At 48.1% G+C, this 12,585-nt stretch overlaps 1 protein-coding gene across 5 annotated transcripts in view; it reads right to left on the bottom strand.

The window, feature by feature from the left end:
• Positions 1 to 5,655: 5,655 nt before the first annotated feature.
• The window catches only part of XXYLT1 (xyloside xylosyltransferase 1), a 179,152-nt gene continuing 172,222 nt past the window's right edge, over positions 5,656 to 12,585 (bottom strand). For all 5 annotated transcript variants that reach the window (XM_006071656.4, XM_044943328.2, XM_044943332.2 and 2 more), the window contains one exon: positions 5,656 to 7,173. In XM_006071656.4, coding sequence (XP_006071718.1) covers positions 6,777 to 7,173 — 397 coding nt within the window. In that variant the 3' untranslated portion in view covers positions 5,656 to 6,776. The remainder of the gene's footprint in view (positions 7,174 to 12,585) is intronic.

Here is a 12,585-nt window from a genome sequence, read left to right as displayed (position 1 = left end):
GGGTGGGAGACGCTGAACCACTGCAAACACCCCCCAGGGGCTGTCCACCTGAGGCAGCCTCTGTGGCCCCACCTGGTATGCGCTCTGACAAAGCTGGTTGTAGCCAGACCCGCCCCCACCACGTGCAGGCCAAGAAAGTCTGCCCCTGCCACGAGCGTGCTGACAGTAGGCTCCAAGGTTCAGACTAGACCACACCCCAGGCCCTCCAGGCTGTCTCCGTGTAGCTAAACTGAGTCCTCCAGGGCCCATTTGCCTGAGATTCAGCGCCTAGCAGCTGCATTTACTAGCAGCCCAGTCTGGCAGGAGTTCTGGATGGGCTGAGGCTGTCAGCACCAGTCTGTCTTCACACTGACCGTGAGCAAGCCAGCATACACCCCAGCCCCTCTATCTGTCCCACTGGACCTCCCAACAGGCAAGGGGGCTCCCCTGGGCCAGAGCCTGCCCATGCAGAGCCTCTCTCTTTTATAGATCCCTCCCAGGGGATTTGGCCCCATTCTGATATCTTTTTTTTTTCTTCCCTACCTGGTTACGTGGAGATCTTTCTTGCAGCTTTGTTTGTATAGAGTTCTTCTGCCAGTCTCCAGTGTGTTTTCTCGGAGAATCGTTCCACATGTACATTTTTTAAAAATGTGTTTATGGGGAGAAGTGAGCTCCACATCCTCCTACTCCACCATCTTGATCCTTCCTCCCCAACTTGAGTTCCAGCTAGGCCTTGAATTACAGACTCTGGTCCAGCTCCTTTCTGTTACGAAGGATGCAAGGAAGGTTAGAGGTGAGATGTAAGTTGCTCTGGGTCACATGGCAAGTTGGTGGCTGTGCAGGGCAAGACTGAGAATCCTAGCAGCCCAAACCCCAGCGAGAACAAAGTCCTTAGCTCATACTTAACCGCAGAGCTCAGGGAATTTCCTCAGCCCTAGAAAGTGGTAGCTCCCTTTATTTATAGTAGTAATAGCCACCATGGACCACCACTGGAATTCTGGTCCATGAACTGGGACCTGAGACTATGTTTATTTGTAGTGTCTCTTACCTGGTTTTGTATCAGGGTGATGGTGGCTTCATAGAATAACTTTGGGAGTGTTCCCTCCTCTTTTAATCATTTGGAAGAGTTAGAGAAGGATCAGTGTAAGTCCTTTGTATGTTTGGTAGAATTCAACAGTGAAGCCATCTGGTCCTGGACTTTTGTTTGCAGGGTTTTTTTTTTTTTTAAATCACAGATTCAATTTCACTTCTGGCAATCAATCTCTTCAAATTATCCGTTTATTTTTGACTTGCTTTTGGCGCCCAGAGGGTCTCCACACTGGGGCCAGAAACACCCCAGGCTCCATGTTGCATGATACTGCTCAGGCCTGTGTACAGGAAGTGAGGCTCAGGGGAGGACTGGAAAAAAATCCCATCAGGGAAAGGGGCACTGGAGATGGCAGCTGGCCTCTAAGTCACTGAGTATGTGGGGTGCTCAACGTAGCTGCAGGGTCTGCATGGAGCAGACAGGTCTCCCTCAGAATGGGGGTACACCTGGAGACGCCCTGAGAGCCAAGCCAGCCCCAGTTAAAGAAGCCTTCACTGCAGAAGGGTTTCTGATCTTTGCAGGCACTTCAGGGGTAACCGGTCCACTCAATGTGTCCTGAGACACCTCCACTGGGCTTCCAGGTCGGGGGCTCAAGGCTCAGGCCACCCATCCAGGGTGAGACCCATGGGGGTGTGGGTCCACCTCTAGAGCAGCTCTGATTGGGAGGCCCTTTGGGAACTGGTCACATAAGCCAAAAGCTCAGATGAGATTTTAGCTGCCATAACTAAATCAGTAGGCTATAAGCAGAGGGGTGGGGGCTCAGGGAAGGCAACTGGATCTCTCTGGATTTTAAATACCAATCCAGCCACCCCCCACCCCAGTTTGTCTGTATTCTTTTGCCTATCCCAATTTTGGTTTTTTTTTTGTTTCAGTTCAGTCACTAAGTCATGTCCAACTCTTTGTGACCCCATGAACCACAGCACACCAGGCCTCCCTGTCCATCACCAGCTCTCAGAGTTTACCCAAACTCATGTCCATTGAGTCGGTGATGCCATCCAACCATCTCATCCTCTGTCGTCCCATTCTCCTGCTCTCAATCTTTCCCAGCATCAGGGTCTTTTCAAATAAGTCAGCTCTTCGCATCAGGTGGCCAAAGTATTGGCGTTTCAGCTTCAACATCAGTCCTTCCAATGAACACCCAGGACTGATCTCCTTTAGGATGGACTGGTTGGATCTCCTTGCAGTCCAAGGGACTCTCAAGAGTCTTCTCCAACACCACAGTTCAGAAGCATCAATTCTTCGGCACTCAGCTTTCTTCACAGTCCAACTCTCACATCCATACATAACTACTGGAAAAACCATAGCCTTGACTAGACAGACCTTAGTTGACAAAGTAATGTCTCTGCTTTTTAATATGCTGTCTAGATTGGTCTTAACTTTCCTTCCAAGGAGTAAGCGTCTTTTAATTTCATGGCTGCAATCACCATTTGCAGTGATTTTGGAGCCCCAAAATAAAGTCTGCCACTGTTTCCACTGTTTCCCCATCTATTTGCCATGAAGTGATGGGACTTGATGCCATGATCTTAGTTTTCTGAATGTTGAGCTTTAAGCCAAATTTTTCACTCTTCTCTTTTACTTTCAACAAGAGGCTCTTTAGTTCTTCAGTTTTTGATATAAGGGTGGTGCCATTTGCATATCTGAGGTTATTGATATTTCTCCCAGCAATCTTGATTTCAGCCTGTGCTTCATCCAGCCCAGCGTTTCTCATGATGTACTCTGCATAGAAGTTAAATAAGCAAGGTGACAATATACAGCCTTGATGTATTCCTTTTCCTATTTGGAACCAGTCTGTTGTTCCATGTCCAGTTCTAATTGTTGCTTCCTGACCTGCATACAGATTTCTCAAGAGGCAGGTCAGGTGGTCTGGTATTCCCATCTCTTTCAGAATTTTCCACAGTTTATTCTGGGGGTGGGTGCATGCTAACAGTACTTTTTGAGTGCGTTTCAGTTCGGATGGTCATAAACCCAAGGTTGGTGACTGAGTGGAGGTCTGGGGTTTCCGCATTTGATTTTAACTTCCTGCCGTGAGCACACCAATGAATGAAGACAAACACATTACTCCCAACAGAGCCAGGGCAGGGTGCGGCTCAGAGACTGAGGCTTGTCCCTTTACCCCCTTGTTTTCACAGATGAAAAAACTGAGCCAAGGGGGAAGGGGTTTACCCAGGGACCCCCAATCTCCTGGACACATCTAGGCCTCTGCAGAGTGGTATGCTAAAAAAAATATTGGATGGCCTACAAGCAAGCATCTGATCATGCACTGGGTTTAGGGATGACACTTAATGTACCCCAAATGGGTCATTTATTATTTTAAAAATGTGTTAAAAAAATAAAAATAAAAATGTTTTAAGTAGTAACTCTTAAGATTTCCCCTGCATTTATGTTTTATTTCTCAGCCTTACATATCTCTTTGCTTCCAACAACACTGTTTAGAGAGAGTTCTTGTCTCTAAAGAACTTGTCTTTTAAAAACTTGTCTTTATCTATGTCTATAAATGAGGAAAGAGGTGATCCTGCTTGTCCAAGATGGCCCAGGGGGCTGGGGGAGAACACAGGCTCACAGCCAGGCCTGACTCAGGCAAGAGGCTCTCTCTATGGTACTACTTGCTTGGAAATCTCTGCTTGCCCTGCCAGACTCCATGTTCAGCCCAACCTTGGGTCTCCATGCTGAGATCACGTCTGATGATGAGTAGAAGCCCAGCTGCACTTGCCCCCTAAGCCGGGAGCCCCCCTGCACCGGCATGCACACTGTGCCTGATGAGATGTTATGGAAAGGGGGGTGCTGTAGTTAGGTTCTGACACATACAAAAATAAATCTCTTTAATAAGCCTGCAAGTCTCCCAAAGGCCATTGTCATTTATGTACACACAAAAGATGACAGTATCAGAAGTGAAAGCAGAGTCTGGAGATGCTATTATTAGGTTTTTTATTTGGAGAACTAGGGCATCCATAGGGAAAGTAGAAAACCCAGAGCCTGTTTACCCAAGATTGTTTTCTTATGGATGACAGTAACCAGAGCCAACGGTGAACCGTAAGGCGGTCAGGATGATGCCTGCCTGTAACTGGAGGGAAGGTGTGTGGCTAGAATTTTACAGCCTTCACTGTTTGTTTCACTATGGAAAAGATACAAGTAAATACAGAAGAAGATTAAAAAGCACCTTAATTCTACTACCCAGAAAGGTTCTCTTTTTGGACTTCAGTTCCAATCATACCTACAGGCCTATGCTCCACTCACAAGGCAAATTAAACAGCACAGTTATTTTTGCACTGCATTGATCATTTGTTATTTAGTCGCTAAGTCATGTCCAACTCCTTTGTGATCCCTTGGGACTGTGGCCCACCAGGTTCCTCTGTCCATGGGATTTCCCAGGAAAGAATACTGGGGTGGGTGGCCTTGCTTATAACAGGATCCCAGTCAGGAACAAGCCTTCCAGGATTTGTCAAAGAGTTGCTCGTGGAAAAACTTGGGAGCACATGATGGTTTTGTTGTTCTGGCTGGGTTTCCTGTTGTTATTTTGCTGTTCACCATGGAGTTGTAAGGTCCAGGTTATTCAAGACAGAGAAGGGGGAAGCTCCTGCTTAGGTAATCGCAAAGGTAAACAAGATTTTGTTTGGCTTGTGCCCGTTTTGATCAGTTTATTGCTTTTTCCTTGCAATGATAAAGTCCACTCAAGCTATAGAAACATCTTAACTACTGAAACTACTTCAGGAAAAATACTTTGCTATTACGAGTCTAAAATCCTCTAGTGTTTCATTCACTTTTCCCCATTAAAATAATTGTTTTTTAATGTGTTTGAAACATGATTTTTTTAGGCATTGAACTAATGAAACAGAACAGGCTCTGTCTCAATATATTTACATACCAAATATGTAATTTAAAAAATAAAATTAGGATCATTAATACATATAATTTTATATTTTGCATTCTTAATAGCATATTATAAGCATTTTCCAAGGCATTATTTTTCAAAAGAAAATTGTAATGCCTAATGTATTCCATTATACAGCTATAACACACATTACTTATCCACTCTGCTATTCAGCGTTTTGTTACTGCCAATTTTTTTCTATTATAAAAAAGGTTGTGATAAACAATGACTCTGTCCACATCTCTTGTTATTTTTTTACAATAAATTTTGGAATCTGAATTACGTTCATGAATCTTAGTGTGTGTGATCACACACATAATACAATGCTTGGCACACAGCAGGCATTCAATATTCGGTGGCTCTAACTAGGAAGTCAAGTACCTAACAGAACAGTCCTGTTCTGTCAGAACTGAGTTAGTAGAGACATGTGCGCCATTTCATCAGGGGACGACATAGCCAGATACTTAGGGGTAAGCAGATGAGAACTGATGGGGGCAGTTTTGCTCCCAGAAGCAGACAGGCCTGCCAATACCTAGAATGAAATGATTCTCTGTTTTGAGTCCAGAAAACCTTCTTCAGACATTCTCCCTCTTAGGCCCTAGAGACCTACTTGTAAGTCCGCTTAGATAGTCATGTGGGGAGGGAGACTCTGAATGACACTGATCACAGTCTTGATTCAGGTCCTTCAGGAAACTGATCAGAGAGCAAACAGCATAAATCACTGTGTTCTCAAAGATTATTTATTAACTATTCTCACTCATGGTAGAAAAAAAAAAAGTAAATGAAACTGATATAAGATGAAAGCCAACATTTCTTCCCCAAGGACCTCAGCTGGATTATACAGAATGGACCACTATGGGCTTCACGTTTACAGCTCACTTACAGGAGAACTCAGAAAGCAGAAACCAAGAAATGACAGCCTAATTTTCTTCTAAGGTATGGGGTCTCACCTGGTGCAATAAAGTCACGAGGATGATTCTTCTGAATGAAAGGTTAGTATGCTTATAAGTCTGAACATCCCTGCCAAGTCACAAGGTTACATTCAGGTACCGCTGGGCTAGCTCCCTTTGGAATGAGTCTTCCCAATCCAGACAATCCTGTCCTTGGGGCTGGCCAACCACTGTTCCTTGATGGCAGATTTGCTCTCTGAGCAGAGTCTGATCACCTGGAGTTGGCTTGGATGATTAAGGAATAATGAGGTTCTGTGATGCAGTTGGGAGATGAACGCTGTGAAGGCTCAAATAATGAGACCAGGTTTCTTATGTGGCCGCAGCTGGTGGTGACCTTTACACCTACACCAGGCGCCATGAGCATTGTGAGAATAACCACACAGCCTCCCAAGTGTGTGTGTGAGGGCTAGCATTCCTTTGGATGCTTAAACTCTGGGATGGTTGTTAAAACCCTGGCTCACGCATTTTGAGCTCACTAGGAGCTACAGCAGTACTGTTTGTTCTGTCTCGCCTGTCAATTTAAAGTAAATTTATATTTGGTCTATGAAAGCCCAGTTCTTAAAAGGATTTCCAGCCTTTGGGGGCTGAAGGCAAGGGGCACCGTTTTGTTTTCTTCCTTCTTTTCAAACGTTTGCTTCCTACCCCACTCGAAGAGGTCTGTGTGTGTGTTCTTCACAACGTCTGGCTCCTGGAGGCAAAAGGTCCAGAGCACCAGTGGGGTGCAGGCCAGGCATCCCCGGGCGGCCTCAGACAGCACCCCTGGGTGGGAGAGCCGCAGCACCTGATCACAAGGACGTCCTGCAGTGTCTCTCTAGGAGTCCAAACGCTGTCCCAGGCCTGCACGAGAGGCGCCCAGATTCTGAGCCCGAGGGCACGGCGGGCGGGGCGGGGCCTAGGCCTCTGGGATCGGGGTGTTGCAGTTCCCGTGGTAGATCTTGACGTGGCCCTCGCACCGGAAGTAGGCGTCGAAGACGTCGCTGTAGCCATGATCCCTCCACCAGGTGCAAAGCTGCCGGTTCCAGGTACAGTCCAGCACGTGGAAGAGCTCAGGGTGTTCCATGCCGATCATGGTGAAGAAGTCTTGGTCCCCGAGGTGACCCCGGAAGTGGTACTTGTCAGCCAGCTGCTGCACCTGCGCCGGCTGCAGCAGGCGGTCGTACAGCGGGGACTGGCGCATGGCCTCCAAGTTGAGCAGCATCACCCCGCTGTTGAAGCCTGGGAGCCCCTCGGGGGGAGGGCTCCCGACCCGCGTCTTGGGGTTATCATGCCGGAACTGCCAGAATGTGTGCCTAGGGAGGGGGAAGAGAACAGATTTAGCCTGATGTGCGTGTGAGAAACAGTCTGCGAGCTCATTTCCCTGGGTCTTCACAAACACCCCAGAGGGAGGGCCCACTGTCACTGCAGTTTTACAGCCACCAGACCTGAGACAGTCTGAGGTTCAGAATCTGCCTCATGCCCCCAGTAGGAGGTAGAACCAGGCCAAGTCGTCTCCTGAGTCCCAGCCTCAGTGTTCTTCCCAGAACCCTGTGATTACTTGTCTCCATCCATTTCATCTGTACAGACTTAGGGAGCGCCAGGCACTGCACCCTAGAGACAGGTGCTCTCAGAGACAATACGTCAGCCTCATACTGCACAGAGAGGTCAGGGACCTGCCCAAAGCCATACAACCAGCAAGCAGCACAAGCAGGGACTCAACCCAGGCCTCCTCTGCCAGTGTCCACTTTTGAGGACAGCAACAATCTAGGTTGAATCTTCCACCCCTGTTTTTGTTTGTGATTGTGAAAATGAGAGAAGAGAGAGAACTGGGGGAGCAATTCTGAATGGTGATCAGGTATAGACAGAATTAAACATAGGCTGAATCAAAATCATTTTTTGCTTTAGAACAAACCTCTTTATTAAGACCCCACACCTAGCATTTCTGAAACTGCTCAGGGCACACGCATGAGCCAGAGTGAAAGCAGCTGTCAGACAGCCGGGTGGTGGTGGTTTAGTCACTCATTTGTGTCCGACTGTGACCCCATGGACTGTAGCCCACCAGGCTCCTCTGTCCATGGGATTTTTCCCAGGCAAGAATACTGGAGTGGGTAGCCATTTCCTCCTCCAGGGAATCTTCACAACTCAGGGATCAAACCCACATCTCCTACATTGCTGGTGGATTCTTTACCCCTCAGCCACCTGGGAAGCCCAGGACAGCCAGGTGGAATTATGGCAGTTTTAGAGAATGGCATGACTCAATCTCAGTCTCTCTCTAGGCAGATTTATTTATTTTTTTTTCTTTCTTTTTTTTTTTAATTTTATTTTTAAACTTTACATAATTGTATTATTTTTGCCAAATATCAAAATGAATCCGCCACAGGTATACATGTGTTCTCCATCCTGAACCCTCCTCCCTCCTCCCTCCCCATACCATCCCTCTGGGTCCAGTCTATGTATACAGCTCATGGGATATTAGAACCAAGGGGCCAAATGCTTCCATCTGGAGAAGGGAAGTCAGACCCAGAAACCTCTCTGTGGGTGATGGGGTGAGAGCACTACCCACTCTGTTCTCTGGCCTCTTTAATATCAAGTTCCAGCATGGGGTGGGGACAGGAAGGACCAGAGAGCCCCAGGCTCCACACCCACAGAGATGCAGGCAGAGCAGCCAGACCTGCAACCTGGAGGAAGGAGGAGAGACAGAAGGTCCTGTGTCATGGGCAAGAGCAGGAGTGGACCTTGCTTTGCTTTACCAGCTTTGCCTCTTCCCTAGAGCCTGTAGGGTGGAATGCATCACGGCAAGGCCACCCTCTGGCCTCCCTTTTAGCAGCTCCCCCGACCAATCAGAGGGAGGAACTGGGCGGTGAAGTGGACACTGCAGTGGAAAGAAAGCCAGAGGCCTGGCCTGGGGTGGGCCTCCCTGATCCATTTTCCAGTTCAACACAATTCTCCAAGTCTGGGAATAGAGAAAGCTTCCTTGAGGTCTCACATATCAAAAGGGGCCGAGACTTTGCTCCTGGCCAGGGCAAAGCATTCCGTTTGGACATTCTTACAAGGGGAGTACACAAGTTCATTGTCTGAATTTCACCGTAGTTGAACTGTGAGTGGAACAGAGCTCTGGCGCCTGCTTGGTGATAACAACCTTGGCAAAAATAAGCTTCCAAAGCAAACAGAGATGCTAGATCTTTCTAGCCACTAAAGCCTGCAGTAATAGTATCATAGCGAGGTTAGAATGCAGTTTGACAACTGTGAGTTCATTTTACCATATTTCCTCCAAATGGTTAATTTCAAGAACCTTCCAATCAGGAGTGTTTGGGTTTGTTTTGCTATTCTAGCTGGAAATGTTATTACCCCATGCTCAGTACCTTGTAGAGCAAGAAGACAAAGGATGTGGAAGATCTGAACAAAGCTATCAAGCAACTTGACCTAGTTGACATTTGTGGAACTCTCTACCCAGCAACAGCAGAACACATATTCTTTTCTCCTGCAAATGGAGCATTCACCAAAATAGACCATATGATGGATGACAAAACAAGTCTCAATACATTGAAAAAGGTTAAAAATCATATAAAGAATGTTCCCAAACCAAAATGGAATTGCACTTGAAATAAAAAAACTAGAGAAAATTTCTAAATATTTGGAAATTAAGCAGCACACCTTTAAACAATCCATTGGTCAAAGAAGAAATTGTAAGGAAAATCAAAGCATTGTAAATTGAATGAATAGTCATGTACCTTTTCATTTTCAAAAGCAGGGTGACCAGCTGTCCATGTCCTGAGAAACCCTGAGTCCTAGTCTCAGGCAAACCAGGATGTTTGGTCATCCATTGAAACATTTGGGTTCCAAATATAAGTTACATGTCACCTTGGGCATAGGGCTTTTCTTTCCCTCTGTCTTTTTTAAGGGGAGGGTTGTTATCTTGCCAAGATGTAAGATTTACCCCCCAGAGAAGAGACACCCGGAGGAAGGGAGAAGGTGGCAGTGGAGAGGCGGGGCCAGTGCTCGTGCTGCCCCTGGACACCTCATACCTCATCAAGCTCACCGGTTCCCTGTCCTTCCCCCCCAGTTCTGTCCTCCACTCCCACAGGGCAGGGCAGGGGAACGTGGCTCGGGCTGGTGGTGTGAGCATGAGGGTCACCTCTGTGGCCACCATCGCCTCTGCTTCCTCAGCACCCAGCATGGCCCTGGCTCTGCTGTACCAGGACTGAGGGAAAGGTCAGGGCAGCTCAGGCTCCGTGGCCTTCAATATCACCTGGCACCAGGGGCAGGGAAACAAAGTCAGGACGCAAAGTTGTTGCTGCCGAGGAAAAAACCTGCTGCTTCTCTGGATTCACTGCTGCCAGGTCTATTTTGGGAGAGAGTGAGGAGCAGGGACCCATGAAAGGGTTCTTGGATGTTTAAAAAAGTTTCAGAAGGGTTTCGACTCTCGAGCAAGCTGGGAAGCAGAGGGACCAGCAGTAGCCCTAGGGCACCCTTACCAACCTCAGCAGGGAAGCTCCCCCAATTCTTCTTCTCTATACCAGAGTAACCTGGCACTGAAGCTGCTGGCTCAGGAGGGTGGGGCCAGAGGTGGAAAGATGGACAGAACGTTCTTCCAGGCAGAGACCATAACTCCAGTGGCTCTTTGGGAACATGCCACCTAGCACCGCTGCTTAATCCAGACAAAGAGGCACTTCCTAACAAAGAGCCAGAAAGAACCAGGTCTGGGACATCAGAGCATTGTGATATGTACGAAGCAAGGGAGGGACAGGAAATTGAAAATACAAGCCACCCAGGGAGTGGGAAGCAGAAACACAGCCTGAAAATGAACCAGTGGCCCTCTAAGTAGAAAATTATTGCCCTTGTTTAAAGCATTCGTACTACCCCAAGATGAACCCTGAAAAGCAGAGCAGCTGCTTAGAGTGATGATGGAGTTCTCTGGCCTCTACAGCAACTGGTTCTTATGGAGGAACTGCCCCAGCCTGGGGGTGGAGAGTGATCCAGGGACGTGAAGGGATGAGCATTCACAGAAAGGGTCTGATCCCACCACAGGAACCGGCCTGACAGGGTGGGGTCCCCAGTTCCTCACCTGCTGCAGTATGCCGGGGCTGCAGAGCCCTCTGACAATTCTCTTCCTCGCTCCTCTCCCAGGAGTACAGAGGCATCACCGCCTTCACATTAACAAGGGGGAACAGAGGCCCTTATTGTTGGCCCAGGGCCCCAACTTGGATCCTCTCATCTCCAAAGTCCCTTTTCATCTGTGCCTCAGATTCTACCATGGGCTGATATTCCAAGGAGCAGCACATTGACTGCAATCTTATTTCTCAATTTGGCTAGCACACCCCAAGGCCACAGGTGCTGGGACCAGGCCATCAGGTGATGCAGCTGCTGCTGGTGCTTCACTGACTGGGTGGGGGGAATTGGAGAGCCCCCCAGACCCTTGCCTTCCTCACAGGTCCTGGGCCGACCACATATATTCACAGGCACTGCCAGTGGCACTTGCTGAGGCTGCAGGAAACCTCGGTATGAATGAAGGGATGGGTTCTGAAAGCTTCCAGAAGTTTCTCAGGATAACCACCATGCCCACACCGAGCTGTGTTACACTGCCTAATTGTTGCCTTTGGGCCTGTGTGGAGGCTTGTCCCCCTGCCCCCCACATGGTCACCTGGAGACCCACAAGGGAGGGGATAAGGTTTCTTCCTCTTTAGAAATAATCCTAACTGTAAAATGAGCCCCGGGGCAGATGATCCGTTGAACATAGCAAGTCCTTCCAGAAGCCAAAGAGGCTTTCTGGGAAAGCACAAATGAGGAACCTTCAACCACGTTCTTCTAGTTTATGGGAGATGCATTTTCTAAATTTTTATATCAAATACATCCTAATTAATAACTCTAAAAAGGACTATTAAAAGCTAGTGGACTAACTGTAGTGAGGAAAACTCATCTTTATGGGAAGGAGTATTTGAAGTAACTTTGAGCCATCTTCTCCCTCAGGCCTTTCCCCTGATAATCATTGCTGAGGTCACTCCAACAAATCTGTCAAGAGAGACCCTGGCCTAAGAACCTGAAGCTCACCTTCTGCAGAAAAGAACCCAGTTGCCATGAATCGCCTTTCTCCTCCTCCCACCACCCCAAATCACAGATCCTCTGCCTCCCTGTTTCTTCATGATTGCTGTCTCCTGGGTTGGCCCTTCTCACCACCTAAGGCTCAGTTTTCTACTTTAACTTCCAAGAGGGGAGAAGCAAAGATGGGGACACTCACGAGGCCCAGATAGTCTGCACAACATCCCCCTGAGAAGGTTCGAGAAGCCTGTGCTGACAGGCTTAGCTCAGGCCATAGGTTCGCAGGCCAAGAAGGCTCCACTGTAGTTTGGGGATTCACAAGGATGGCCCCACTCACAGTACGTCTCACCATGGCTCACCCACCACATCCCATCCCACTGCTAAGCATCCCTCGAGCTGTGTTCTTTAAGGAACACAAGAGGCCGGCATCCACTTGGAGAAGCTCGCTGCCTAATCAACAAAGGCTGGGTCAGGAAACTCTATCATACCTTCCTCATGCCTGTGCTTGTGTCCCAGGTCAGTCAGCTCTTGTTTGACTTGGAAGGGGCCCTCTTTTCCAGTCCTCTGAGAGGAAAGACCCATGCTCAAGAGCAGCCCCGTGTTTCACCCAGCCCCAGTCCTGCAAGGTGACAGGGGACAGTTCTGGGGCATGCAGGACTGACCTCAGAGCAGTGGCACTGCCACTCAGC

This window comes from Bubalus bubalis, chromosome 1 (genome assembly GCF_019923935.1).
Source record: "Bubalus bubalis isolate 160015118507 breed Murrah chromosome 1, NDDB_SH_1, whole genome shotgun sequence".
Classification (NCBI taxonomy): domain Eukaryota; kingdom Metazoa; phylum Chordata; class Mammalia; order Artiodactyla; family Bovidae; genus Bubalus; species Bubalus bubalis.
The sequence above is the reverse complement of the archived record's forward strand: the minus strand, read 5'-3'. Positions and strand labels throughout refer to the sequence as shown.